General features: G+C 46.7%; 1 protein-coding gene across 3 annotated transcripts in view; it reads left to right on the forward strand.

The window, feature by feature from the left end:
* The first annotated feature begins 363 nt into the window (after positions 1–363).
* FOXN2 (forkhead box N2) overlaps positions 364–23,415 on the forward strand; it is a 35,925-nt gene continuing 12,873 nt past the window's right edge. For 2 of the 3 annotated variants that reach the window (XM_064446442.1, XM_064446444.1), the window contains exons 1-3: positions 364–472; positions 14,299–14,849; positions 21,835–21,959. In XM_064446442.1, coding sequence (XP_064302512.1) covers positions 14,313–14,849; positions 21,835–21,959 — 662 coding nt within the window. In that variant the 5' untranslated portion in view covers positions 364–472; positions 14,299–14,312. Of the gene's footprint in view, positions 473–2,735; positions 2,882–14,298; positions 14,850–21,834; positions 21,960–23,415 lie in introns of all 3 variants that reach the window. The other variant, XM_064446443.1, reaches the window with a different exon arrangement.

Consider the following 23,415-nt stretch of genomic DNA (forward strand, 5'->3'; position numbering starts at 1 on the left):
AAAAAAAAAAAAAAAAAAAAAGGTTTAATGTCATGGGAGAAATGAGAAAAACATGGAAAAGGGGTGGAAAATACACCAGCACAAGGGTGGTTGTAGACGTGCAAAGGGAGACGGAAGGGAAGTGAAACTAGAAGGAGGTTTTATGTTTCAAATTTGTTTTTTGGGGGCTGTTTGAGGGGGGGGCTAGAAACTTTCCCCAGGCAGCAGGAGCCTGGAAGCACCTCACGCCGCCCCGTCGGCCCCGGGGTGACGGGCCCCTCCGGCACCGCCGCCACCGCGGGGCCGACGGGGCGGAGCGGGAAGGCGGTACCGGAGACGGAGGGGTGTTGGTGTTGGTGGGGTGTTCCTGGTTGCCATGGGGAGGCGGGGAGGGCGGTGCCGCCGCCGCTGCGCAGGGAGCAGCTGCTCCCTGACACATCCCCCCGCTGCCATATTGTGTCCGCGCCGGCGGCCGCACGGCTTCATGACCGCGGTGAGTGGAGCCGGCGCTCCCCTTTCTCTCCCCGCCCCCCGTCAATCCCCACGCCCGTTTTTATTGCTCCCCTCCCTTTTTTTGGTTTAGTTTCGGGGGTTTTCGGGGTTTGGGGGGTTGGGGTTTTTTTGTTTTTAACGCTCTGGGAGGGTTTCATGGGGGAATGGGAAAGCGCGGGGAGCGGGGTGGCGGGGCTCGCTGGTGCTGTGGGGGGTGGCCGGTGCCCCCCTCGGGGATGCTGCGCCCCACGCGTGGAGGCGGAGAAGCGACACCCCCCTCCTTCCCTCCCGCGTGGGGACAACCCGCGGCGCTTCCTCTTCAACCGGTCTCGACGACGATGCGGGGGGGGGGGGGGGGGGGATGGGGGGTGCGCACGGTGCGTCAGGACCCCCCCACGCGGCGGCCGTGCCCGGAGCGGGGCCACCCCCTGCTCCCTCCCCCCCCCCCCCCCCCCAGCTCCTCCTCCCGACGCGGCTCCGCGGAGCTTCCGTCTGTCCGTCCGCCCGCCCGCGGGTTTTACGCGGGTAACCTCCCACGGCATCGCAGGCCCGCGCTTCTTACGCGCTTCCGAGTGGGGTGATGGGAGCGGGGCCCGCCCGGGGCAGGGACCCGGCAGCGCGGCCCCGCCGTGCCCCCCGCGTCCGCGTCACCGCGCTGAGACCCCCAACGGCTTTATTTAACTAAACAAACGCCCTTTGGGCGTTATTCCGGCGCGCCCCGTCGTCCCCGAACCGGTGGGAAGCCCCCACGGGTGTCCACAGGGTCTGTGGTTTGCGGAGGTGAGGGGGGAGTGGGAGACGCCTTACGGGGGTCCCGCGTTTTGGGGTGAAACGCTGGGAACTGGTCGTGAGGTGCTGGAGGCAAGGCTGGGGTCTGCACGTGGCTCTTCGGAGTTTTCCGGCTTTTTCGGGGGTTTTTGGCGGAGTTGGGCGGTGAGGGAGGGTGGCGGCGGAGGGGCAGCGTCCTGCTGCCCGCCTGGCTTGCTCCTGCTCGGGGACACGAATCCTCCTCGTCTCCCAGTTTGTATGGGAGCGGAAACTGGCTTTTGTTCGTAAAGGTTTGGATTCTGACAAGGCCCAAACAAAGAGTAAAGAGGACAAAGAGTAAAACCAGAAAACACGGAATAACCTTGAGCGGCGCCCAATAAACTCACCTCCCCGCCTTGGTGCCTGCCTAAGGGATGGGCATTATGTGCAAAATGTAAAGTTAAAAATGCTGAATTATGTTGGACTTGAATGCTGTGAAGGTGACTTGATTAAGTTTGTGGCTAACCTGTGAAATCAAGATAATTTTGTATATAATATACTACATATATATATATACACACACACTCTCTCTCTCCAAATCCTGTTATTGGTGCACTTGCATTTAGATGGACTTTGGTAACGGTTGTGTTGTAATATGCTGGCACGTGAATCATTTAATTTCTGTTGTGTTTCTTGGTTTGGGGTCCTTCTTCCCTCCCAGAAGGCTGGTGTGATGCTATACCTATGCAAGAAAAACTAAGCTGGCATCATCTTCTGTCAGAAAACCTGAATAGTTTGCAGGGTGTTGTTTTTCTGTGGGTTTTTGCCCACCACCCCCCCCCCCCCTTTTTTTTTCTCCTTGGCAGGTGCCAACTCACATTTCCCAAGCTCTGCAGAAGGCAGTTGGACACATCAACTCTGAACTGAAAGCGATATAGTAGCAGTTAACACGGCACAGAGCTTGAGCTCATGAACTTAGCTGAGTGCCAGGGTGTGTTATTTCTGAGCTTGTCCACGTGCTGCCGCAGTGGTTCGGCTTCTGCGGGGGGCTCGCTTGTGTCCAGCTGCGTGACTCGAGTGTTGTAGAAATAGGGAGGAGATGGTAATTCTCACTTGGTATGTTTGAGTTGCCTACACAAGATGCATACATCTAGGACTTTTCTGTGCTCTTAGTCTTTTTGTCCACCCAAATGCCCCATAAACTGAGCGGTGCCTGCACGTGGCGTTTACACTTGCAGAGCGTGGTGGAGATGCTGCGTTGGCTCCAGCTGTGGTGCTGCCCTGGGAGCAGGGGGCTGGAGGGAGCTGGAGGCACCCACCCCGTACTGTCAGGTGTGCGGCCCTGAGCGCTCTTGGGGACCTTGCGGGAATAAAAGTCGGATGTCTTCATTATCAGCGTCTTGACCAGAGGGTGAAGCTGTGACCCTTTTGGGTGCTGCCGCTGAGGAGCTATGCTGAAGGAACTCTGCACGGATTGCTCAGCCCAGAAGTAAGATTTTTTTTTTTTTAATCCAAAGGGGACACCAACCAAGGAGTGTGCTGCCTCAACAGCTCCAACCGCCACAGGTTTTCTGCTTGAGGAGCCCTCCTGTGTCCTCTGGAGAGCTTGAGATGGAAGGCACCAGCATTGCCACAACTCTGAGTGTCAGGACGTGCCAGTCCAGTAAGTAATGGAGCAGATGGAGATGTGCAATGGTCCTGTCGGACGAGAAAAAGGACTGCCTGGCGAGCGACTGTAGCACCTGGGAAAGGAGACAGAGGCTTAGGTACATCAGGCTCATTTTTGCCATCTCTAATTAACCACAGGCTCTGCCTGCTCTATGAATTTGGCTTGAAAACCTGACACATTGAGCAAAGCCAGGCACTTTTGGTGAATGAGATAGGTTGGCACCTGAAGGTGCTGTGTATGGATTTAGTTTAAACTGATGAGGAAGCAATGTAGTTCTTGCATGGGAACGTTTGTTCCCATAAAAACAGTGGAAGTTTTGTTGCTGGTTACACTAGGGTTGTAATTCCACCTTCTTCCCTCGTCATTGTTCCTTGGCTTCTCATTGTTGGGATTAAAAGGAGCTGGTGTTTATGGGAGGAAATATCCCAGGCACTCAGAAGATTTTTTCCAAATACAGTTTGTGTTACCTTACCAGAATGAGCTGGACAGTGGGATTATAGCTGGTGCAGTGATAGAAAGTAGGAGTTTTGGGAGGAGTGACAATGGTGTGCCCACAGCTGCCGCTGCTGTGCATCCCTTATGCTGTTCCCTTCAATGGGGTAGCCTTACTGTACTGCCGCGGCGGAAAACAAGCTGTGTGAAATACAGCTTTCCTTTCCTTGCTGTAAATCAGTGAAAAGCAGCCTTTAGTCCCTGTAAGCAAAGGCTGTCAGCGGTACGGATGCATGCTCACTACCTTTTAGCACAGGTGTAAATTCTGTCTGTTTTATTCCATTTGGCTCCTCAAGTTTTATTACAGCTGTTGCTGTTCCTCCCCCTCCTATTAATGAGATGTCTTGTGTATAAGCTCGTATATAGAATGTCACTGCATTGATGCTAACTTTTTTGAGGGAAGTAGATGGAGGCCGTGAGTGCCTTATCCTAGCGTGTGTGCCCCGCCGCTCGACAACCGAAATGGTGTTGGGCAACTTCCTGTGCCGAGACGCTGCTGTCAGCGGCACTGGGTGACTCAACGTCAGCACGCGGCTTCTCTCGACAAGTGCACGCTTGCAGACTGCAAACCTCATCCACATCCCAGCGCAGCAACGGAAAGGGTTGTTTTGGGTGCACATGGTGAGTCTTTTCCCAGATCCAGCAGCTTCCTTGGCTCCCAGAGAGGACGCCCACAAGTAAAACAAGAAACCCCTGAGGTGCTGCTTCATGTTTTTCTGGCTGAACCTTTATGTGTGGTACCTGTTTATTTGTTCCCTGTTATATTACACATGCCTTCTGATTTAGCGCATGCCATGTGACGATGCACTTGCTATCCCATCCTCACTGTGCTGGGTAAAAGCACACAGCGATGCTCCAGCATACTTGTAAAGTACAATTTAAGTCAGCCAGCGGGAGACAGCTTGCCCATGCTTTGGTAATAAACCTTGTACAGAAGAAGTGCTGCCTGATGCCAGCCAGCGTCTTTATGACCCCTGGTACTCTGCCTCCTCCCTGTAAAATGTTACGGCTGGAGAAGCACGTGGGTTGGGTCACACTCGCTTTTGGAGGGCACTGCTGGATGCTCCTCTGTGCTGAGTGCCTGGAGGTCTGCGCAGTCAGCAACCAGGAAGACAAGCTGTCGTGTCTGGGGTAAAAATACCCGTGTTACTGACTGGCTGCTCGCTCATGTACCAGGACATTTCAAGAGAAGCCTGGAAATGGTGCAGGTTGGAGGATTTATACCAGAAGTCAAAGATGTGGATTTTTACTACCCCTCCCCCCCCACCGTGTGTTCACATTTTTTTTCTGTCATGTTCAAACTAAACTTAGAGCTCTCTACTTCTTCCTCAAAGGTTAGGGTATGTTAGGGACTCCATTAAATTGGCTACTGCTGCGGCAGAAATCAGTCCCCAGCCCTATTCTGCAGCCTCTGTAAGGATTAGATTATAAATTGGGAATGTGTTTCACCCAGTTCCCACTGGCAGAAAATCCTGATACAATTTACTCGGGTCAGCATTACCCGTGTACGTTGGCTGACTTGCAGGGTGGCGGTTGTGGTCTAAGGTGGCTGATGCCGCTTCTCTGAACTTGCTAATGGGACGGTGGGTGGTTGCCACCACCACGTTACCAGTACAACTTCGTGATCGTGAAGCTGTCAGCAATTGCTGTTTCCCATCCCCTGCTCCCCAAGCACAAGTTTTCCTCCAGAGCCCCAGGCATGGCAAAGCGATGCTCTTCACTGTGCTGACCTCCCCAGCCAACCTGCTCTTAATTTTACTCCACAACTGTTGAACTTGGCTTTCTGTTTCAGAGTTACTTTATATCAGACTAATGCCTCTGCTCATAATGATTGTGGCATTACATTACCTTTTCTTCTATACAGTGACTCCACACTGGAACAAGTGGACCAAGCAGGTTTCCCGTATAGAAAAATGGCCCCGTTTAATCAGACAGGGTTTGTATGTTGAGGTACACCTTCAGATGGAAGGCTACAGAAGACACAAGTTTCTCTAAACACAGAAGGCAGGCACCCATGCTAGCAAAACTAGACCATCAAGGTACAAGACGCCATCTGACACTTCTCATATGGCATGGTCAAAAGCCCAAAAGCATACCAGCTCATACTTTTGACTACTCAACAACCCTAAACCAAACCAAACTGGCGGATAACAGGTCTGGTGATGGTCCTCACAGACCAGAGGATGAGGGATGAGCACTTGCTGCTGGTGCGTGGCAGCAAGATTTCCAGCTTCCGCTCACTCAGCTCTACTTTGTGCAAGTTTTCTAGTCGCTGAGCTCTCTCCACATCCAGTAATTATCTTTTAGGCAACCAAACACTCGTCAAAAACCTAAGCACAATGCAATCCAGAGAAACTGTTAAAAAGAAAGCAAGCAGGGGACCACACGTGAGCCGGGAAACTAAAAGTAGCTACAAACTGCAAGATAGGAATGCACTGAGAGAAGAAGCAAAGCCTGAGCCTGAGCCTGGTATCAAGATAAGCTGCTCCAGGAAATGGGCTTTGGGAACACATCCAGTCACACGTCATGAAGTCCACAATAAAAACGTGATGGCAATTCGTACAACGTATACTGGTGGGACACCCAGATGCCTAAGTGAAATAACATGAGGATTGAGCAGCATCACCCATACCACGCTTACCACCCATCCAGCACTTTATAGATGGAAAATGCAGTCACACCAATAAAGTTGAAGGTACTCAACGATGCCGTTCCAAGGCATATTGAGGTACGCAGGTCTGTGGCTGTAATGCAGAGACCAAGTTTGTCGCCGGCCGTAGGGGAAGGCCCGCACATGGCTGTAAGCGCCGCAGCTGGAGGCTTTGCGGTATGGTTCCGATGATGCTTTTAAATTCAATCTTGCATGAGGGTCACTTGGGGTGAAGCTTCAAATTGTTCGTTTCCAGCTGAAAATCGAGAGTTCTGGTACTTCAAGGCTGAAGAAGGCAGAAGAGCTGGATGGAAAAGATAGCATTATGTTTTCTAGTGTTGGTAAATTGGTACTAGCACCAGCTGAGATGTAGATATATTCACTCCTGTTTCAAGAGGATGGTAGGGAAACACGTGGAAGGGTTACCCTGGGAAGGAAATTAGCATCAGAATTATTTTGCAAGGCATTTGCTCAAATGGCTTACTTGTGAACATATCAATGGCTTACATTTTTTTTGCATTTTAGTCCATTTAGCAAGCAATGTACTGAATTTAAGGAACATGACCCGAAGGCATCTTTTGAAAAGCTACGTTTGAAAAGCTACTACTGGCAGTAAAGCATTTTTCTTAAAAGTACTTCCCCCCTCCCCCGCTTTCTGTGACACCCAAGGGCTTTTCTTAATAGTTGAGATTTGACTCTTGTTTTTTAATCACTTCCCAGTTTCTCTGTTACACTCAGACTATTTTCATGTTCATGTTTTACATCTGAGGCACAGGGAACCCCATCCAACAGTGACTGCAGCCTTTGGAAATCCTTCACGATTGTGAAGTCCCTGCAGGCAGCTCTGGAATGAATGGCCCAGAGGGTCTGGGCTGTGCACAGGGTCTGGACTGGGGTCTGGGCATGTCTGAGGTTACCTAGTATTTTCATTTCAGATGTTTATTTCAATCATAAACTCACTTGTGTGTGTGTGTATACATGTACTTTAATAAATTAAAACTTCTTTCGTACAAGTTAGATCTCAGATGAAACCCCTTTCTCTCACTCCCTGCCCTTCCCTGGGCTATGATAAGGGTTTATTCCCTTCCCGTTTTAAATTTTGCAGCATTTCTTAACTATTCCCAATATTGGATCTTTTAATTGATTTTTGTTACCATGTTTTGGGTTCCTCCCCCCCTGCCCCCCGCCTTTGATTAGATCAGAGTGTGTGGGATAATATTGACATTAAAGGGACATTAAAATGAGAAAGTCTTGGAAGTAGTTCAGCAAGGACCTGGAAAACCTCTCTCCTCCCTTGAGCCCACCAATGCCAAGGTTAAAAAGAAACCCCCAAGCTCACCGCTTCTCAGGTCCTTTGGTTGGTTTGTTTTTTTTTTTTTCAGGCTGGCTTTGAGATGCCAATAACTGCCTTTTTAATGGGGTTTTAAACAATTATTTTAAATTTATCCCCCTTTGCATGCCAAGGGGAGTGGGAAGGGTCCTGCCTGCTGTGGGTGCTGTCCTGGGGGAGCATCTTTGGGTGCATTTTGCTGCCGGGGGGTGCAGCTGCCTGTTCTTCTCCCCGGCAGACAACGGGCCCCAGCTCGCCAAAATCTATGGCCGAGAGGCGGTTTTGTCCCTGGGAGACTGTAATGCCTTTAGTTGTCTTGGATACGTGACATCATATAGTGTTGTAATCAAATATAGGTCTTTCACAGGGCTGAGGGGGGTTTCAGGCTGACCTCCAGCCTGCTGAGGCGCCCATGTGAGGTGGGCAGGGGATGGAGCAGGGCAGCCTGAGACAAAGGGGATGAAGAGGGGGGGAAGGCTAAATTAATGGGGGGAAAAATGGTCTGGTGTCGTGCTTTTAATGCTCCCAGTCAAGCGGATGTGGTGCTTTTTATCAATGTGTTTCCACTAGTTGTGCCAAGATTTTTTTTTTCGTTGGTGCTCTTCCCTCTAATGCACAAAAACTTGTAGTTGGTCCTGTGCTGTCCTGAAAGTTTATTGTAAACTTGTGTAGGTGAGTGTGACAGTCATTTATTTGTGTAATTCTTGTGCTATTCTAGCAACGCGATACCTACATTAATGTATTTAAGTAGGCACAAACCCCGGTGTCGATACACTTCCCATAAATGCAAGGGTATATGAAAAATCAATAGAAGAGTTTGCTGTTGGTATAGTTACTTGCATGCAAAGGCACATACCAATGTTTTAAAATATTCTCTCAGAGCATGTATGTGTTAGTACAAAAGTTGTGTGTAGAGTACACAAATTGCTCCGGCTCTGTAACTAAGGCTGCATGCCCTGAGCTTGTGGCAGAGAGTGTGGTTGCAGAGCTGCTGTCATTAACGTGTGTTATGGCTAAAAATCTCTTCTCCTGCATTAAAATCGTATTCTATTCCTTAGAGTAGAATATGTCTATGTCTAGTAGACTTAGACAATGCATGGTAAGATTATTTTTTTTTTTAATTTTTGTTTTCTAAATAAGGAGGGAAATTACTGCACTGGTAGCAAGTTCTGTGTCTTCCAGCTACTAGCAGAGGTGACCTAGTTGCTTGGCTGGTTCTACAGAAGTAAATAGGTACGTTCAGTTGTAGAGAAGGTTGTCCTAACCTGGGGCACTGAGGTTTTCCTAACTTGGGGCAGATGCCAAATGGCACCTTTCATCCCATGCCACTGGAGAGCAAAGGGTGAAGCAGCTGCAGCAGCAGCTCTGCTCGTGCACTAACTTGGCATGAACGAGGTCTATGGCGTCTTTTAATGTAAAAGCTGGATCCTTTCTTGTTGGGTCAATGAGTCCAGCCATGGTGGCCATAGTATTAAAACAACAGCTGTGCACTGTTACCTGAAACACTGCTGGTTTTGGAGAACATCACCTTTGGTATCTATCTCTTTGCCCCCTTGACCCGGACTCTGCTGGAGCTGAGACTTCTTGAAGAAGGGCTGCTACTGCAAAAAACCATGCTTCTCTGCTTGCCTGATGATATATGCCCAAGTGGACTCCCAGTTTTGTTAAAAAAGCTTTGTCTTCATAAAATGCTTGTGCATTAAAATATTCATTTCTGTGGCAGAACACAGTGGTGCTCAAGGACTTCCATCCAGTGAAGTCATGGCTGTGTATGTATACAGGGGCATGCAAACTTGATTTAACCCCAGATATGCTCCAGTAGCCTGAGGGCCGTCCAGCCCCCATTACCTTTCCCAAACTGAGCTCTTGAGTGAGTTTGAGAGAAGACTGCAAAAATTACCTTGTCTTATGACGTTGAATCTCTTCCAATCTGTTAGGGCTTCTGTGAACCTGATTGCCACCTGAATACACCTGCAGCCTTTATCAGCCCCTTCAGACATGGACTGTGCTGTCCAGGTTGCGAGAGGCCTGGAAGAGTAGGACTTAACTGGTTTGGGTGCTGGACCGGCATTTATTATTTCCGTATGCTCTTGAGCAATGCCAAAAACATAAGACTGCTGGACAGAAGGTCATCTCTGGCCCTAACTTTTAGTTGAGCAACCTCAGTTGACTTGGCAGCGTTTTAATCTTCTTACCCTAGAATCATAGTCCTCTGTATATAATTACCATGCAAAATAACGTGCACCTCTGCTGCAGTACTTCGTGTATGAGGAGTAGGTGTTTTCGTTGGCTTTTCTTTTAAAGGAGCTTACAGGAGATAGGTGCTTGAGTTCCTTAGGGTTTGGATGCATGATGGTCTCAGGCTTTGAATACTTCATCCTTCAGCTGCAAATTATAATACTGATTAACAGCAATGTGCTGTGTTGCTGTGTAGATAGGGCACCTATTGGTATTCTCTATATTGCAGGGCAAAGCACAAGGGACAGAGTGTAAACTGTTGCACTTTTTTTAGAGGTGCACTTAAAGCATGTTATTTCTGCATTTGCGTGGCTGGAGTTGCCTTCCTGCTCTGCTTATGGGGCTGGGGCGGTCCCCGGGGGAATTGCAGCAAGTCTCTGGGCGTACAGTGTGCCAGCAGGAGAGGTCGGTTAAATGGTTGCCATCTGCCATCCTCCTTCAGTAAGAAGTGACTCCGGGAGAGCCGGAGGGGGACAGGGAGTGTGTCTCAATAGCTGAGCAGGCGTGTGTCATTTGGAGATGGTTTTGTTGCAAGGCTTTTGCTGCCGCTGGAGTAGCTGCAGAGGCAGGGAAGGTGGCAGTGAGGGAATAAAGGAGTGGAAGATAAATTTCACTGAGTGGCCTTGCAATGCTCGTGTGCGCTCTTAACCTTGCCTTTCTGCTAGGCTTCCCTCTCCCCTCCCTCCCTGTTTCACACTGGTGCTGCTAATTCAGCTTGGGTGGGAGCACTGTGGAGAGCAAGTCCTAGTGGCTATCTCTAACCTTGTTTGCGTCAACCCTTCTAACCAGTAACAGTGAGAAACATTAACAAAAAATCCAAGGGTCCAAGCGTACACAGTTTTATTGCGATGTCTTCACTGGTGAGCTTCGTGCTCTTTCTCTTCTCACAGTCTGCTCTCCTTGCTCTTACTGTGAAATTCCCACTGGGTCATCCCTGCCTACAAAACCCTGCTAGCTTACAGCAAAGATGGCTTTGGTGAATTTCATGGACCTTATATAAAATATTAAACCCCAAATATTGGAAGTAGTATTCTTGAAAACAACAGCTTGGAAGCTGTGTTTTCACAGTCCCACCTGCTTATGCCAGGCAGAGCACACACAGAGAAAATGAAATTGTGAATTTTGGGTGTCATTAAGGCTTTGTGAAAATGAAGAGGGGCTTTGGAGGGCATGCAAGCTGACCACTTGTGTGTCTTCAGATATGCTCCAGTGGCACTGCTGTTGCTTCCTACCAGGCTGCTACAGGCAGAAAGCAGTGCTGTCTCAGCTGAATAGGTAGAGAAGGTCCTGTGGTCCACATGGTCCTCAGGTGCTTGAGAAGTGAGGAGGTCCTATGGTCCACATGGTCCTTGAGTGCTCGAGAGGTGAGAGAGACATTAACGTGGCTGTTAATTAGCCCATCTGTGGGGTACCCTTTGGAGTTGTGGTTGTTGATCTTTGTCTAGGGGAAGGGTGAGCTTTTGATGGCTTTGCAATTCTTTGCAGTAGGAAGGCTGCCAACGCTAGTTTCATCTTCAGACTGATGCAGCAGCAGGCCAGAGTAAACTGGACAGAATTAGAGGTTACAATATTCTGAGATCAAGCGAAGCATGGGTAGGTTAGTGTGGTATAAAGCACATTATGTTGTTGGTGCTGAGGTGATGCTGTCTAGGAACTCTGCCTATCTCCAGAAACGCAGCGCCAAAATTATCAGTTTATGGTCCTCGATGTTACCAGTCTCGTTAACTGCCATCACAATGGAGTTAGGTATTACTTCATTAAGATCACTCTTCCTGTTGCATACTCTACTGTTTCTATATTTAAATTATCCTTGATGCAGCATTCAGTTTAGACCACTGGAGAAGACTCTTTGAATACTGCAGTAGTTATGGAACTGTGATTTTATTTTTTCTTACTTACTAGGCGATAATAGTCTAATAATGGCCTTTATAGCTTTCTAGAAAAAATATATTTATTCCTGCTGATGTGTTCATGTAGATGATGTGCAAGGTTGTGGACTAGGCACTAAGAAGGTAATATGAGACATGGATTTTTGTAATGCATCTACTAAGAGAGATGTGGCATTAGCCTATAATATTTACTGTAACTATATTGCTTGCAAATAATTTTTTTAAAGTAGGGTATTTATTATTCTAATGATTCTCTGCTAACACATAACATTGTGCAAACAAATAGTGCATTGACACCATAAAGCCTACCTGATTTTAAGTGCCAGTTTAATAAGCTAACATGTTTTTCTTCCCTCTGTGTTTTTGGGAAGACTGTGAGAGTATCCAAGCCATATTTGTGTTGTGAAACGTACTTTATTACCCCATTTCACCAGAGGAATAAATATAGTGACCTAAAACTTGCATGTGTGCGTGTGCATGTGCATGTTCTTGATCTACTGTGCTGACTGAAGATTTGCAAAGGGATATTTTGTGCAACATGAACCGAGTGCTAAAATTACTAATACATGGCTGAGAGTTGTAAGCTAGTACATAGCTGGCTAAAGAGGCGCTGAACAAGGAGGTAAAGTTAATCGTTATAAGGAAAATAGTGCAACTCACATTGCAGCAGAATTGGGATTTGTCTCACTGTATGAATTTTATCACTAGCTCTTTGTTTGTTTTTTAATTTTAAAAAGGACTGAAAATTGACATAAGCATATGTATATATTGCTGTGTTTAAAGCCAGCAGTCACTGACTGCCAATATAAATCTGCTCTGATGGCTTGGGAGAGAAGTAAAATGTAGGGAGAGCAAAGCTATTTTTGACCAGCTATTTGAGCAGTTCACTTTGCTTTAATTTTTTTTTAATGACTGAGCTGGTAGTTAATCATGCCTGTCCCTGTACTTAAATAGAAAATCTGGGGATGGTTTCCAGTGCTAGTACTGGTGAGCATAGGTTCAGGTGTTACTGTTAAAACAGCTTTGCAATAGCTGGTGTGAAAGCGTATGAGCAGATGAAGAGAGGAGAAGAAATTGCTGGTGGGAAACCCAGTGTGTTTTCTCAGGGAGGCATGAATTCTGCATGCCACACCTGCCCGGCACTGGGCAGGAGCTGGCGGGGCTCTGGCTCCTGTGGGGAGTGTAAAATGGGTGTATCTTTTGCCTTTCTGTATCACCAGGTCACACCTCCATCGCGCATTTACACGTCCCTTGTGCACGTTGCTCCCCTCCTCCAAAATAAGGAGGCTGGGCAAATACGTCTCCAGGCTGGTTGGGCAGCGTAATTGCATGGACCCAGTGAGGCTGTCAGGTGGGAGCCAGGCAGCAGTGTGGTTTTGTAGGTGGGACAGCCAGACCATGTATGCAAGCTGGCCAACTGCTTGCCTCCGCTTTGTAGAAGATACAAGTCCACAAAGCCATGTGTTTCTGTTACAAGGAAATATCCAGTAACTGCACAGAGCTCTCTGGTAAGATATGATATAGAAAATATTCTAGCTTTGCAATTCAGCTTTTGCAGTAGGAGCTGGAGCATGAAACCAGAATGGTTTCACGCACACGTAGTGGGACAGGGAACTGGATTGTTTCGTTGTTTGTTTTTTTAATTTGGGGGTTTTTTGAATTTTTTTACTGTTAATATGAATCTCAGCTTTGCTGGTAAACTGCATCCATAGTCAGAGTGCCTTGTATTTATAGCAGGCTGGTATGGCCCCTGTGTGTGTGTGTATATACACACGCCCCACATCTTTAGAGTGGTTTTGTTGCCTTGTACATCTGGTACAGTTATGTTGGCCAAAGCTGTAGGTGTAGTGAAGCTCTAACATGGTCACACCAGCAGAAAAAACAGCTGTTAGCATAACTTAGTTTGCTAGATGATCCCTTTTAAAACTCCATGAGCAAGAAGGTGCTTTTTGTTAGTGTAATGCCTCTAAAGCATGGGTAGCCTATTAGACTGTGCATTCTGTATGGCAGTTTTTAATAGATAAAATTTTATATTTTGTATGTATTTTTTCATTTAGGGAAAAGTTCAAAGCAAATGGTCAGCCATTATCGCTGCAACAGGTCTGAAATGCCACCCCAGCAGACGGTCCCTTCATGTTGAGAGATGGTCCCACCAGCCTCTGCTCTGCAGGGAAGCCTGAGTTAGAGCAGCAAGCCTTGTAGGAGGGGAAAGAAGGTTGTTCAGACCTGGGCAGCTCCATGGGCCCCAGCTGATGAACCGATGGGCTGGTCAGATCTTTCTCTGGTGAAAACAAGGGACAGTACTTGGGCATGCCGGTGACTTGTAGGGGGTTGGAAAGACTTAATTTGTGCTGAGACCACAGCTTCACTTAATGCTGATTTAAGTTTTGCAACTTATTTTTCACTCTTTGGGCACCAAAGGCAAACACTTCTAAATAGGATCAATTTACAATATAATAACTAAAGAGTTAATGTGAGAGCTGAATGGATTAGAATCTACCTGTTAAGGTCTTTTTCAGATTTCAGATATTGACATCAAAATAGCCATTATTTTTTTATCCAAATTGGCATTCCAAGATAGATACAGCAGTTTCCAAGTGCTTACCCTAAGTTCTGGTTATAAATGAGGGGGAGTTAACGTGCTCGTGAGACTGCCAGAGGGGGGCTTGTGTTGGACCCTCGCTCTTATCAGTGACTGCAGTATTCTTGTACAGTGTGGGGATGATACAGCATTCTGTCTGGGTTTGGTGGGCTGCCACTGAACATGATTTTGAAGGTTTGCCTTGATTTCTGACTGTCTCCTTTGTTGCAGACCAATAAAGCTAAATGGGTCCAGTCACTGGAATGACTCCGGATAAGAAAGCTGAAACGCCAGGAGCAGAAAAAGCTGCAGGACTACGGCAGTGTCATGGGATGGGAAGCTTGCCCGATGCAGGCGATGCCGGCAGGCCGAAGGCCACTGTGGTGGACAGAGATTCAGCAGACGATGAGCTCACGAATTTGAACTGGCTGCATGAAAGTACTAACCTCCTAACAAACTTCAGCCTCGGAAGCGAGGGTCTTCCAATCGTTAGCCCCTTGTATGACATTGAGGGCGACAGTGTGCCATCCTTCTCGCCATCCTGCTACCAGAACCCTGAAAAAAAATCCTCTACTTCCAAACCCCCGTACTCTTTCAGCCTTCTCATTTACATGGCGATTGAGCATTCCCCCAACAAGAGCTTGCCAGTCAAAGAAATCTACAGCTGGATCCTGGAGCGCTTCCCCTACTTTGCCACAGCACCCACTGGCTGGAAGAACTCAGTCCGACACAACCTCTCCTTGAACAAGTGTTTCCGAAAGGTGGAGAGAAGCCATGGCAAGGTGAGACCTGGCGGGAGGGAGGTGGATCAAGGTTGAAATTAAGGAGGAAATGGAGAAGACTCTGTTGTTCTCAGGGACTTTTGGGTTTGTTTGATTTATTTTTTTTCTGTCCCCCCCTCCATGTCTACTTTATTTGCATCTGGAAATGGTTTGGAAATCCCACTTCAGGCAAATCACAGGATGACAAAAGTCTCTTGGTTTTGTTATTCAGTACTGACCTGGGTAGAGCTATCTGTAATGCATCCTTTTTAAATCTGGCTAACATGCCATTGCAAAGGATCCTGTTTCCACTTACAATTTTGTTAGCCTGCAATACGCAGCCTGAAATTTCAGATATCTGTCTTAGGATGTCTTTTTGCTGAAGCTTCTTAAACTGGTGCTCTCTCTTTTTTCCCATGCTGAAAATTTGGGGTGTGTTCCTCCTTCCCTGCTTTTCCAGCCTGGCTATGGCTACGATTGCACTGGGAAGCAGAAGATATCGGCAAGATGTCAAGCACCTTCCCCACATGGCTAGCATGGGCGTTGCCCGTTTGGGTGCAGATGTGGTCTTCTGCAGGGTGCCCTTGCTTGCAGGCATGCTGTATGTACATGGCTGAGAGTTTCTCAGTCTGAAAGCTGTCTTGAATATTAAACGGACTTTTCCACCTGCAATCTTCTCTTACACGTAGCACAGCTCTAGCTTTTGAATAACCATCTTAATTCCTGCATTTAATGTACTGTATTTCTTTAACACCTGTCATAACACCCAGTGTGCGTCTCTACATGGTGCAGACACAAGCTTTGCTTCTTAAACTCAAGGATGCTCTTTTCTGTACAAATTCTTTCTTCTGATCTGTATGATTTTACTTGTGATCTCCTTCTTCCCTCTCTCATTTCCCATCCCATTCCTCAAAGAGCCAGCTCCGACTTACATAAACCAACAAACGACATACCAAAAGTCAGCAAACAAATCCTGGACCTGTGTGCTTGGAGGTCAGCCTAAGTGGTAACAGGCTGTTTATCAGAAATGCATGCAATGCCTGGCATGCTTGACGGCCTCTCGCTGTAGATAGACGTCCTGGAGCTGAGCGGGCATTGGGAAGGACTGCCTTGCACTGGTAGGACTGAACTTCACCACTTCTCAATATCCCTGCTTTTACATTAAATTGTTAGGGTATTGTTTTCCCAAGTAGCAGCTTTTCCCTGAAAAAAAAAGACTTTTTTACTGCTGTATGGCAAGTCCAGTAACTCCCCCATAGCTCTGTCCTGCCAAGTGTTAGGACAGGCTTTTAATTTGGCTCCAGGTGCTGTAATGGAGTAACTGAGATGCTGCAAGCTGTGCCTGTGGACCTGAGCAGCGACTGCATGCTGCTGCAGGTGGCAAAGGTGCCCTTAAAGGACTGGGTGGCTCTATCCAGGAAGGGAGACATGAGTTTCAGAAGAATTGGCACAGGGAAGGGAATTCTTCTAAATCAGTGGACGAGTTCCTGCTGTCTGTGGATCTGCCTTTTAAAGCTCAGCAGTTTCCAGCCTGGAAACCCTTGCCATTTAGGAGTTACCAGTCAAACCTCACGTCCTGGCACATGGGTGGCAGGATCTAGAGACTAGGTCCTCTTCTTACTCTGCCAACTCCACCAGTATTGCTGGGCTCAGGGTGGCTGAAGGAAAGCCAAAGGATGGCTTGCTGCTAGATGTGACACCTCTAGTAGGAAAAACAAAATGTAGAGTAGGTACCACATCTACCAGTAAGGTGATGTTGATGTGCTTTGTCAGGGTTTTCCCAAGGCTCTAGAGACTGCACAACTCTAACTCTTAAGAACAGAAACTGCTTTTACAAAAAAAAACCCTACCCCAAAAAAGCCTCTCCTGAAACTTTGCTGAAGCTTCCCCATTTCCAGCACGCAGTAGTTAAATCTTTACTCTCTGCCCTGCTTTGAAACGGACCAGATGAGGGTACTGTTCTAAATTCTTCCTGCAAAATAAGTCTGTGGTGCACAGTGGCATGCACACACTCCACGGGGGATGACAGGAATGCTACAGACCCCTTTGGATGACCTCCTCTGGTGTCACTTCTTGCAGCGAGCGGCCATAGCTTGCAAGCTTGTCTTGCTGCTTATGTTGCCTGTAACCATGCCTCTGGGTGCTTCTTTGAGAGGGCAAGATAATTTTGTATTTTCTTCCTATTTTTTCTTTGTTAATGTCATCTTAATTGTGTCTCGAAGTGAGCACGTAGTCAGCTTTCTTCTATCCCAAGTGCCTGTGGAAGCAGAGGTGCCTATGGCATGTTGCATGAGAGGAGCATGCTTTATTTTGCAATGCCAGGGTTAGAAGGGTTTTAAAGCCTTTCAAATGAATCTTGGATCTTGTATTGGAAGAGTGTAAGTGTCTGACAGGAGGGGAGGATCTGTGCCCCTGCATCCCAGAGCAGGCTGCTTTCTGACACCTCCCTCACTATTGCTGCCAGCTGTCAGCTACAAAATCATCTCTTGGAGGTCTGGCAGCTATGGTAGGAAGAATCCTTCCTCATGTTTGCCATAATGCTAATATTCTGGTTTGGACTTCACATTTCGAAGTGAGTCTCATGATTTGTTCCCCCACTTACCCATGTGAGCTGGCACTGCAGGGCAGTATTGGGACACATGAACTGGATTCATTTTGGCTGGTGCTAACCTGGAAGATGTCCTGCAGAAGCGTGCTTGCTATGCCCTGACTGCTCCCAGATGTTGTTCACAAGACCCTGCTTTAGCAGATCTGGAGTCAAAAAACCTGCAAGGCACGTGCAGGTGATCCCCCAGCACCAACTCTCTCACCCTGCAGAGCTATTTCCACGGAGCTGCGCCGCATTGTGCTGCACAATGCTGCAGACGTAGCTGTGAATGGTTGTTCTGTTTGCATGTATATTCGTATCAGCCAGCTAAATACCTTTACCCTGCCTGTCGCAGCAGGCTGTGGGCATTTGGGAGTCCAGGATGGCATTCAGCAGAGATTGAGGGAAGGCTGTCCTTGCCTGGATTGCTGAAAAGTATTGTACGTTATGGTTTTCTTTTAATGAGTTGAAGGGCACTGAAGGGAAAGTAACTGCTTTGAGAGGTCTTATGAGCCAGCACTGCAATTGAGAGGAGGAACTTCTCATGCCATGGAATCAGGATGTATGTACGTCAAATCTCTGCTAAAATATACATTACCCTTTCTGCATGCACATACTGTGATGCTGCTGTATCTAAGTGGTTTGTCAAGGTTTACCCCAGGTGATAGACTTATGAGCTGAAATACCCTTATTAGAGTTGCAGTTGAACTCATGTCTGCAGTCATCCAGACAGACGAGGTTTCAGTGGTTCTCTGGGAATGGTGGTTGGGAGCTGGAGCTGATGGAGAGCAAGGGGAGAGCACTGGAGCCATTTCCTGGGACGCTGCTTGCCTTCCAGCATACCTGCTGTGCCCTGGTGCCCCTGAAGATGTGAAGGTGTGGTTGTGGGCTAGTGATCCTCAGAAGACACTGCTAATGCTCTTTGCATCTTAAGTACTGTTGCACAGCCTTGGGGTTGGGGGGACAGAGGTCTACAGTGAGATATTGCTTTATTTGAGGGAGCAGTGTCTGATATACAGCATGGGAGGACCTGGAATGAAAAGCCCTTTGGAGTTGAAAGCCCTGAAAAGTCTCCCTGCTCTTTGGTAGGCTTGTTTTTACAGTTTTGGGTTTGGGAATTTTTTATTAATCGATACCCCTGAGGAGAAAAGGTATGAGGAGACAGGATTGGCATCCACATCAAGCATCAATTTGGCATTTCACTGCTTACATGGATGTGGCCCTGCCACCGTCTCTTCTCTCCAGAAGACGGTGGGGACAGGGCTTGAATATCTTCCAAAAGATCTCCCTTTCTTCTTCTTCTTGGTAGATATGTGTTTTAGGGTTGGGTTTTTTTTCCTTCTTTTAGAGGTTTTTTTTTTACAAGAGATGGTGGTAAACAGTCTGTGTGGCTAGTCAAATATTTGGGCAAAGAGCAGGTCCTATCTATAAGCCTGTAGAGATAGGAGAGAGATGTCTGTTACCTGATAAACTTGGTGAATATATGATATACCTCCATGCACATGCACAATGTTTTCCTGTGGTTCACCTAGCTCGAGTGGAAGAAGCTGGTGAGAACTACCCATACTGAATGGAGCTGGGGCCGCTGCCCAGGGCTGGAGCTCATGGAGGGCTTTCTGCAGTGTGGGACGGGTGTCTGCCTCTGTAGCAAGCCCAAGCCACCAATGCTGGCTGAGTTGCTCTGCTTTGGTCACTCCTTGGGCTTTCCTCACTGATCTGGTCATACTTGGTGGTCATACTTCATTGCTAGCAGAGGAAGGACCATGGTGAGGCGGTAGTACAGGTAAAGGACGCAGCTGTGCCATGGGGGATGTCTTGCCTCCAACCCATGTTGCTATAATCAAGCCCGGAAATGCTAGGGACTGGAAACTTACTGTTGTTATGAAATAGTCCAGTGCTTCAAAATGCAGGGATTATTTCCCTTCCCAATTTTCTTTATTTGGCTGGATAAATTCCTACAAGTCAAATAAGAAATGTTACAAAGATGCAGAAGAGATGATAGTCAGACCAAAAAAACATCTCAGAACAATTTAACGGCCCACTCATTTTGAGATGGGGAATCAAAACAGTCTGGTGGCTGCTCTGCGCTGACTCTGGAGGGACGTTTCCGTAGGTGGTAAATAAAAGTTACATCTACATTTCAGCTAGCACATCAACAATTGCCCCACTGTTGATGTGAATTAGTAACCTCCAAAGGTGGTTTAGCATTTTGGATCACCTAGGCTTTGTCTTTTCTAGGAGAAATGGCAGTCTTTTGGTGGTGTGGTTATACCGCTGGTTTGTTTTAAAGCTGGATGTATCTGTGTTTTATGGGATTCTCAGCTCCAGCTGTGCACATCTTTCCCCTAAAGTGTGGCACTAGCTTCAGGCCTGTGTTGGCTTTCTACTGTGTGTCTGTCTTCTTTTGCAAACCAGCAGACGTGAGTGCAACGGCACATGTGAGCAGCCCCATGGGCATTATTTCTTTTCTCAATGTCTGCTTTTAGTACAAATAATGGTGGATGGAAGCATGGTTTTGCTTTACACCTAATCCAGCCTTACTACCTGAAGAAGAAGTTGCCCTGTTTATCACCTGCTTGCGCTGGATTGAATGTCTGTATGGTGTCAAGGGTGTGCCCTGGTTCAGCTTGCTGTTGCAATACCCACCCAAAATCACTGTATTGTATTATCAGGGCAGCAACCTAGTGGGAGCAAGTGTCTGGGAAGATGAAAAGGAAAACTAACCTTATTCTGGCTGCTGCCCACAGTTGAACTGAAGTAGGTGTCAGGTGTAAGTGCTCTCCTAAAGTAGCAGATAAAATAGTGTAGAGCAGTGGTGTGTGGGTGGTGGTTGTTCTTGCTGCTCCTGGAGGGTGAGAGCCTCAAAGCTACTAAAGTGGGAGGGAACTCAGAGTTAGGCAGGGTCTTTTACAGGGGAAAAAGTAATGAGCTGGCTGGCTTGGGAAAGGTGTAGGGAAGCGATCAGGGCATTAGTCTGTTATTGGGATGATGGGGGATATCCTCCCAATTAGTTCCATCCATTAGTACCTAACTAGCTGAATCATCCTGCCAGTCACTATGGTGAAGGAATTGGCTGTTTAATTAAAGGTAAGCTTCTTGATTGGTATCTTACAGGCTGTGCTCAAGTTTTAGCATGTAAAGATGAGTATAAGAAAGATCCAGGTAAAAAAACCAAAGAACTTTTGAGAGATGCTGCAGCTCTTTATGGAAGGCAGTGGCTTCTACTAAAATTATGGAACAGCATCTCTCAGTTTCTCAGCTGGAGCTCTTACCGATTTGATTTTTCACTATTGATAGCGAAGTATTTCCTCTTTTCAGGAAAAATCCCATGACTTAAATAGGGCCACAGACTTACATGCTTTGCAGGTCCTTTTCAGTCTTAAGTAAGTCATGGAGTTTCCATCCAAAAAATGGTATTAATACCCCCTTGGTACTGGCAGGAGGAGGCTGGCTGGGCTCACAGGAGGTGATCCATGAAGCTTGGGTTTTTGCTCTGAGATTTTTTTCCCCCTGAATTCCTATAGAAAAATCTTCCCATTCAAGTGTAGAGCTGCCCCATCCTTCTGCTATGTGCATGACCAACCCTGTAACATCTCTTTCCCCCCAAAAAACCTGGTGCTGCTACCTCTAGAGCTGTTAGCTGATCTATCAGTCATCATCATCATAGATCATAGGTCAGTGATCATAGAATTGTTTTAACTTTTCCTCTTTAATTTTCCTCTTTATTTTGCAAGAACTAGCAGGCTGAAAAAACAGGATTTTTTTCTTTATATAGTAAATATCTGAAGAAACCCTCAAGAGGAGCATGAGGTGCTTTATCGTGCTTACCTTTCAGCATACCAAATTTAATATCAGGAGTAACTAGCACAGTGGTGCTTACATTGTTAGGTGCATCAAAAATATATTAATTATGCTTTCAGATTTTGAAAAAGTGGGAATAATCCATTATGTAGTTGAACATCTGGCAAATTGCTTTGACAGAGTGGTGTAAAGTTAAAATAGTATGTGGCCATACCTAAGTGAAGGGAAAGGTGCTTTGGTTTCTTACTTAGAAACCTGTTAATCAAAAGACTGCTGATAATTCATTGGTGCCTGGACAGATCCTTAAACTCACAGCTGTATTTGCCAAGTGTTTAAATAAGGTTTACAGCTTTCAGTGGATGAACATGAATAGAAATGGTGCTTTGGATATGCTATTCCAAGCTGCAAGATGGGTGTTTCCATACAGTGTAACAAGGGTCTTGGGACCACACACTTGGTTTAGGACCATCCGCTTTTCATGCAGGTGATGTACGTCAGCTGTACAGCGGTGGGTGCCTATGTCATTGCATTTTGCTACATCTTGGGAATATTAAATTAGAAATTACTGTAAGATCCTGGTCCCTGGATTTTCTAATTTGCAGTACTTATTTCTTGCAGGTGAATGGAAAAGGTTCATTATGGTGCGTTGACCCAGAATATAAACCTAATCTTGTCCAAGCATTGAAAAAGCAGCCTTTTCCCTCAGCACTTGCATTTTATACTCCACCAGCGTCACCACCAAGGTAGGTGAATTTTCTCATCCAAGTGCGGCATGTGGTTGTGTTACTCCACCTAGCAGAGGAAATGCCTGCGCAGATGCTGATGTGTTGTTACCGGCTGCCACCCGAGAGACGAATTTGACTGGGGCTTAGGTGAGACTGGCTAGATGAGGTGGGGAGACGTAACGAACTCAGGCTTCCCAGATACCAGATCTGGGCTTTGTGTCCCAGTCATCCTCATAACTGTGAGAGAATTTAAAAGGTCAGGACTGCGCTGGGTGCTTACTGGCAACCCCATTTCTCTGGAGGGCAGGCAGTCTGAGGACTGGAGCAAAATCTTCCTTCAAGCACAGTTTACCAGGACTGATCTAGGGTACCCGGTGCTGCTAACTTAGAAGGAGGTGTGTGTCTTCTCCTGTAAGTCATTCATCTGGTTATAAAATATACATGTTCTATGCTGTTGTCAAAAACAATCAACTTTTCTACAATCTGAAGTGCTTAGAGCGGCTGGTCTAAGAAAGGAGCGTTTCTCTGAGGCTGTTAAAAGCATTTTGCAGCAGGGGTGCAAAGAACAGCCTTTACCATAAACATACACTGAAGTGGAGCATGCAAGGCTTCTGAAATCAGGGATTCCTCAGCTGACACATTTTAAAATTAGGCAATACATTTTGTAGAATTTGAAGTCTATGTAATGTGTTCTCAGTAGAGGAAGAGGAACGGCAGCTGGGTCAGCCTACAGAGGTGGGACACAGAGGAGGAGGACAGAAAGAGAGGAATGCCTTGATATTGGTGAGCTCAGTTCTTAGGTAGGCATGTGGCTGGTTTATCTAGTTCAGCGAAGAATTTGGGTGAGATAAGAGATATTTAAGGTATCCGCACATTGCCCTATGCCTTAACCTTATTGCAAGGAGTTTCCTTAACAAACAGGAGGACCTGGGATTACTGGAGCAGGAAAACTGATAACATTGAGTAGACATTTAAGGGTCCAAGGGGACACTGACCCTGGGAGCTGGCACCCCCATGCAAGCCTTAGCTGTCTGGCGTGGGCTTTTCCAGTTGGGCTTGTAATCTACAAGATCTACAAGGTCTCTGACCTTCCAGCCATCTTGAGCCGTAAAGGATCATTTTGGGTTTGAACGAGCCAGACAGAAGTTTCCTGTTTTCCAGCTTTCTGCTGGAACAAGAGCATTACTAAAATAACCCTGAAGCATTTAAGTATTAAGAAATAGTAAGATCAGACAATATGAGATGGCTGATGGTATTGTCAGCCTTTGTTTTATGGGAACAAAGATTGTCGAAACTACTGTAATTTGACTCTAGATGATAATGTTTTTTACAGGCATTAATGTTTCTATCTAAGGTCATAGAATTCCATTTTTCAGTATAACTTGAGTGAAGGTTTGGTCCTTGAAAGCTTTGTTAACACTGTGTCTACGTTAACATGGTCAAACTTTAAAATTTAGAGAACAATGCAGATAGG

This window comes from Phalacrocorax carbo, chromosome 3 (genome assembly GCF_963921805.1).
Source record: "Phalacrocorax carbo chromosome 3, bPhaCar2.1, whole genome shotgun sequence".
In the NCBI taxonomy this organism is placed as follows: domain Eukaryota; kingdom Metazoa; phylum Chordata; class Aves; order Suliformes; family Phalacrocoracidae; genus Phalacrocorax; species Phalacrocorax carbo.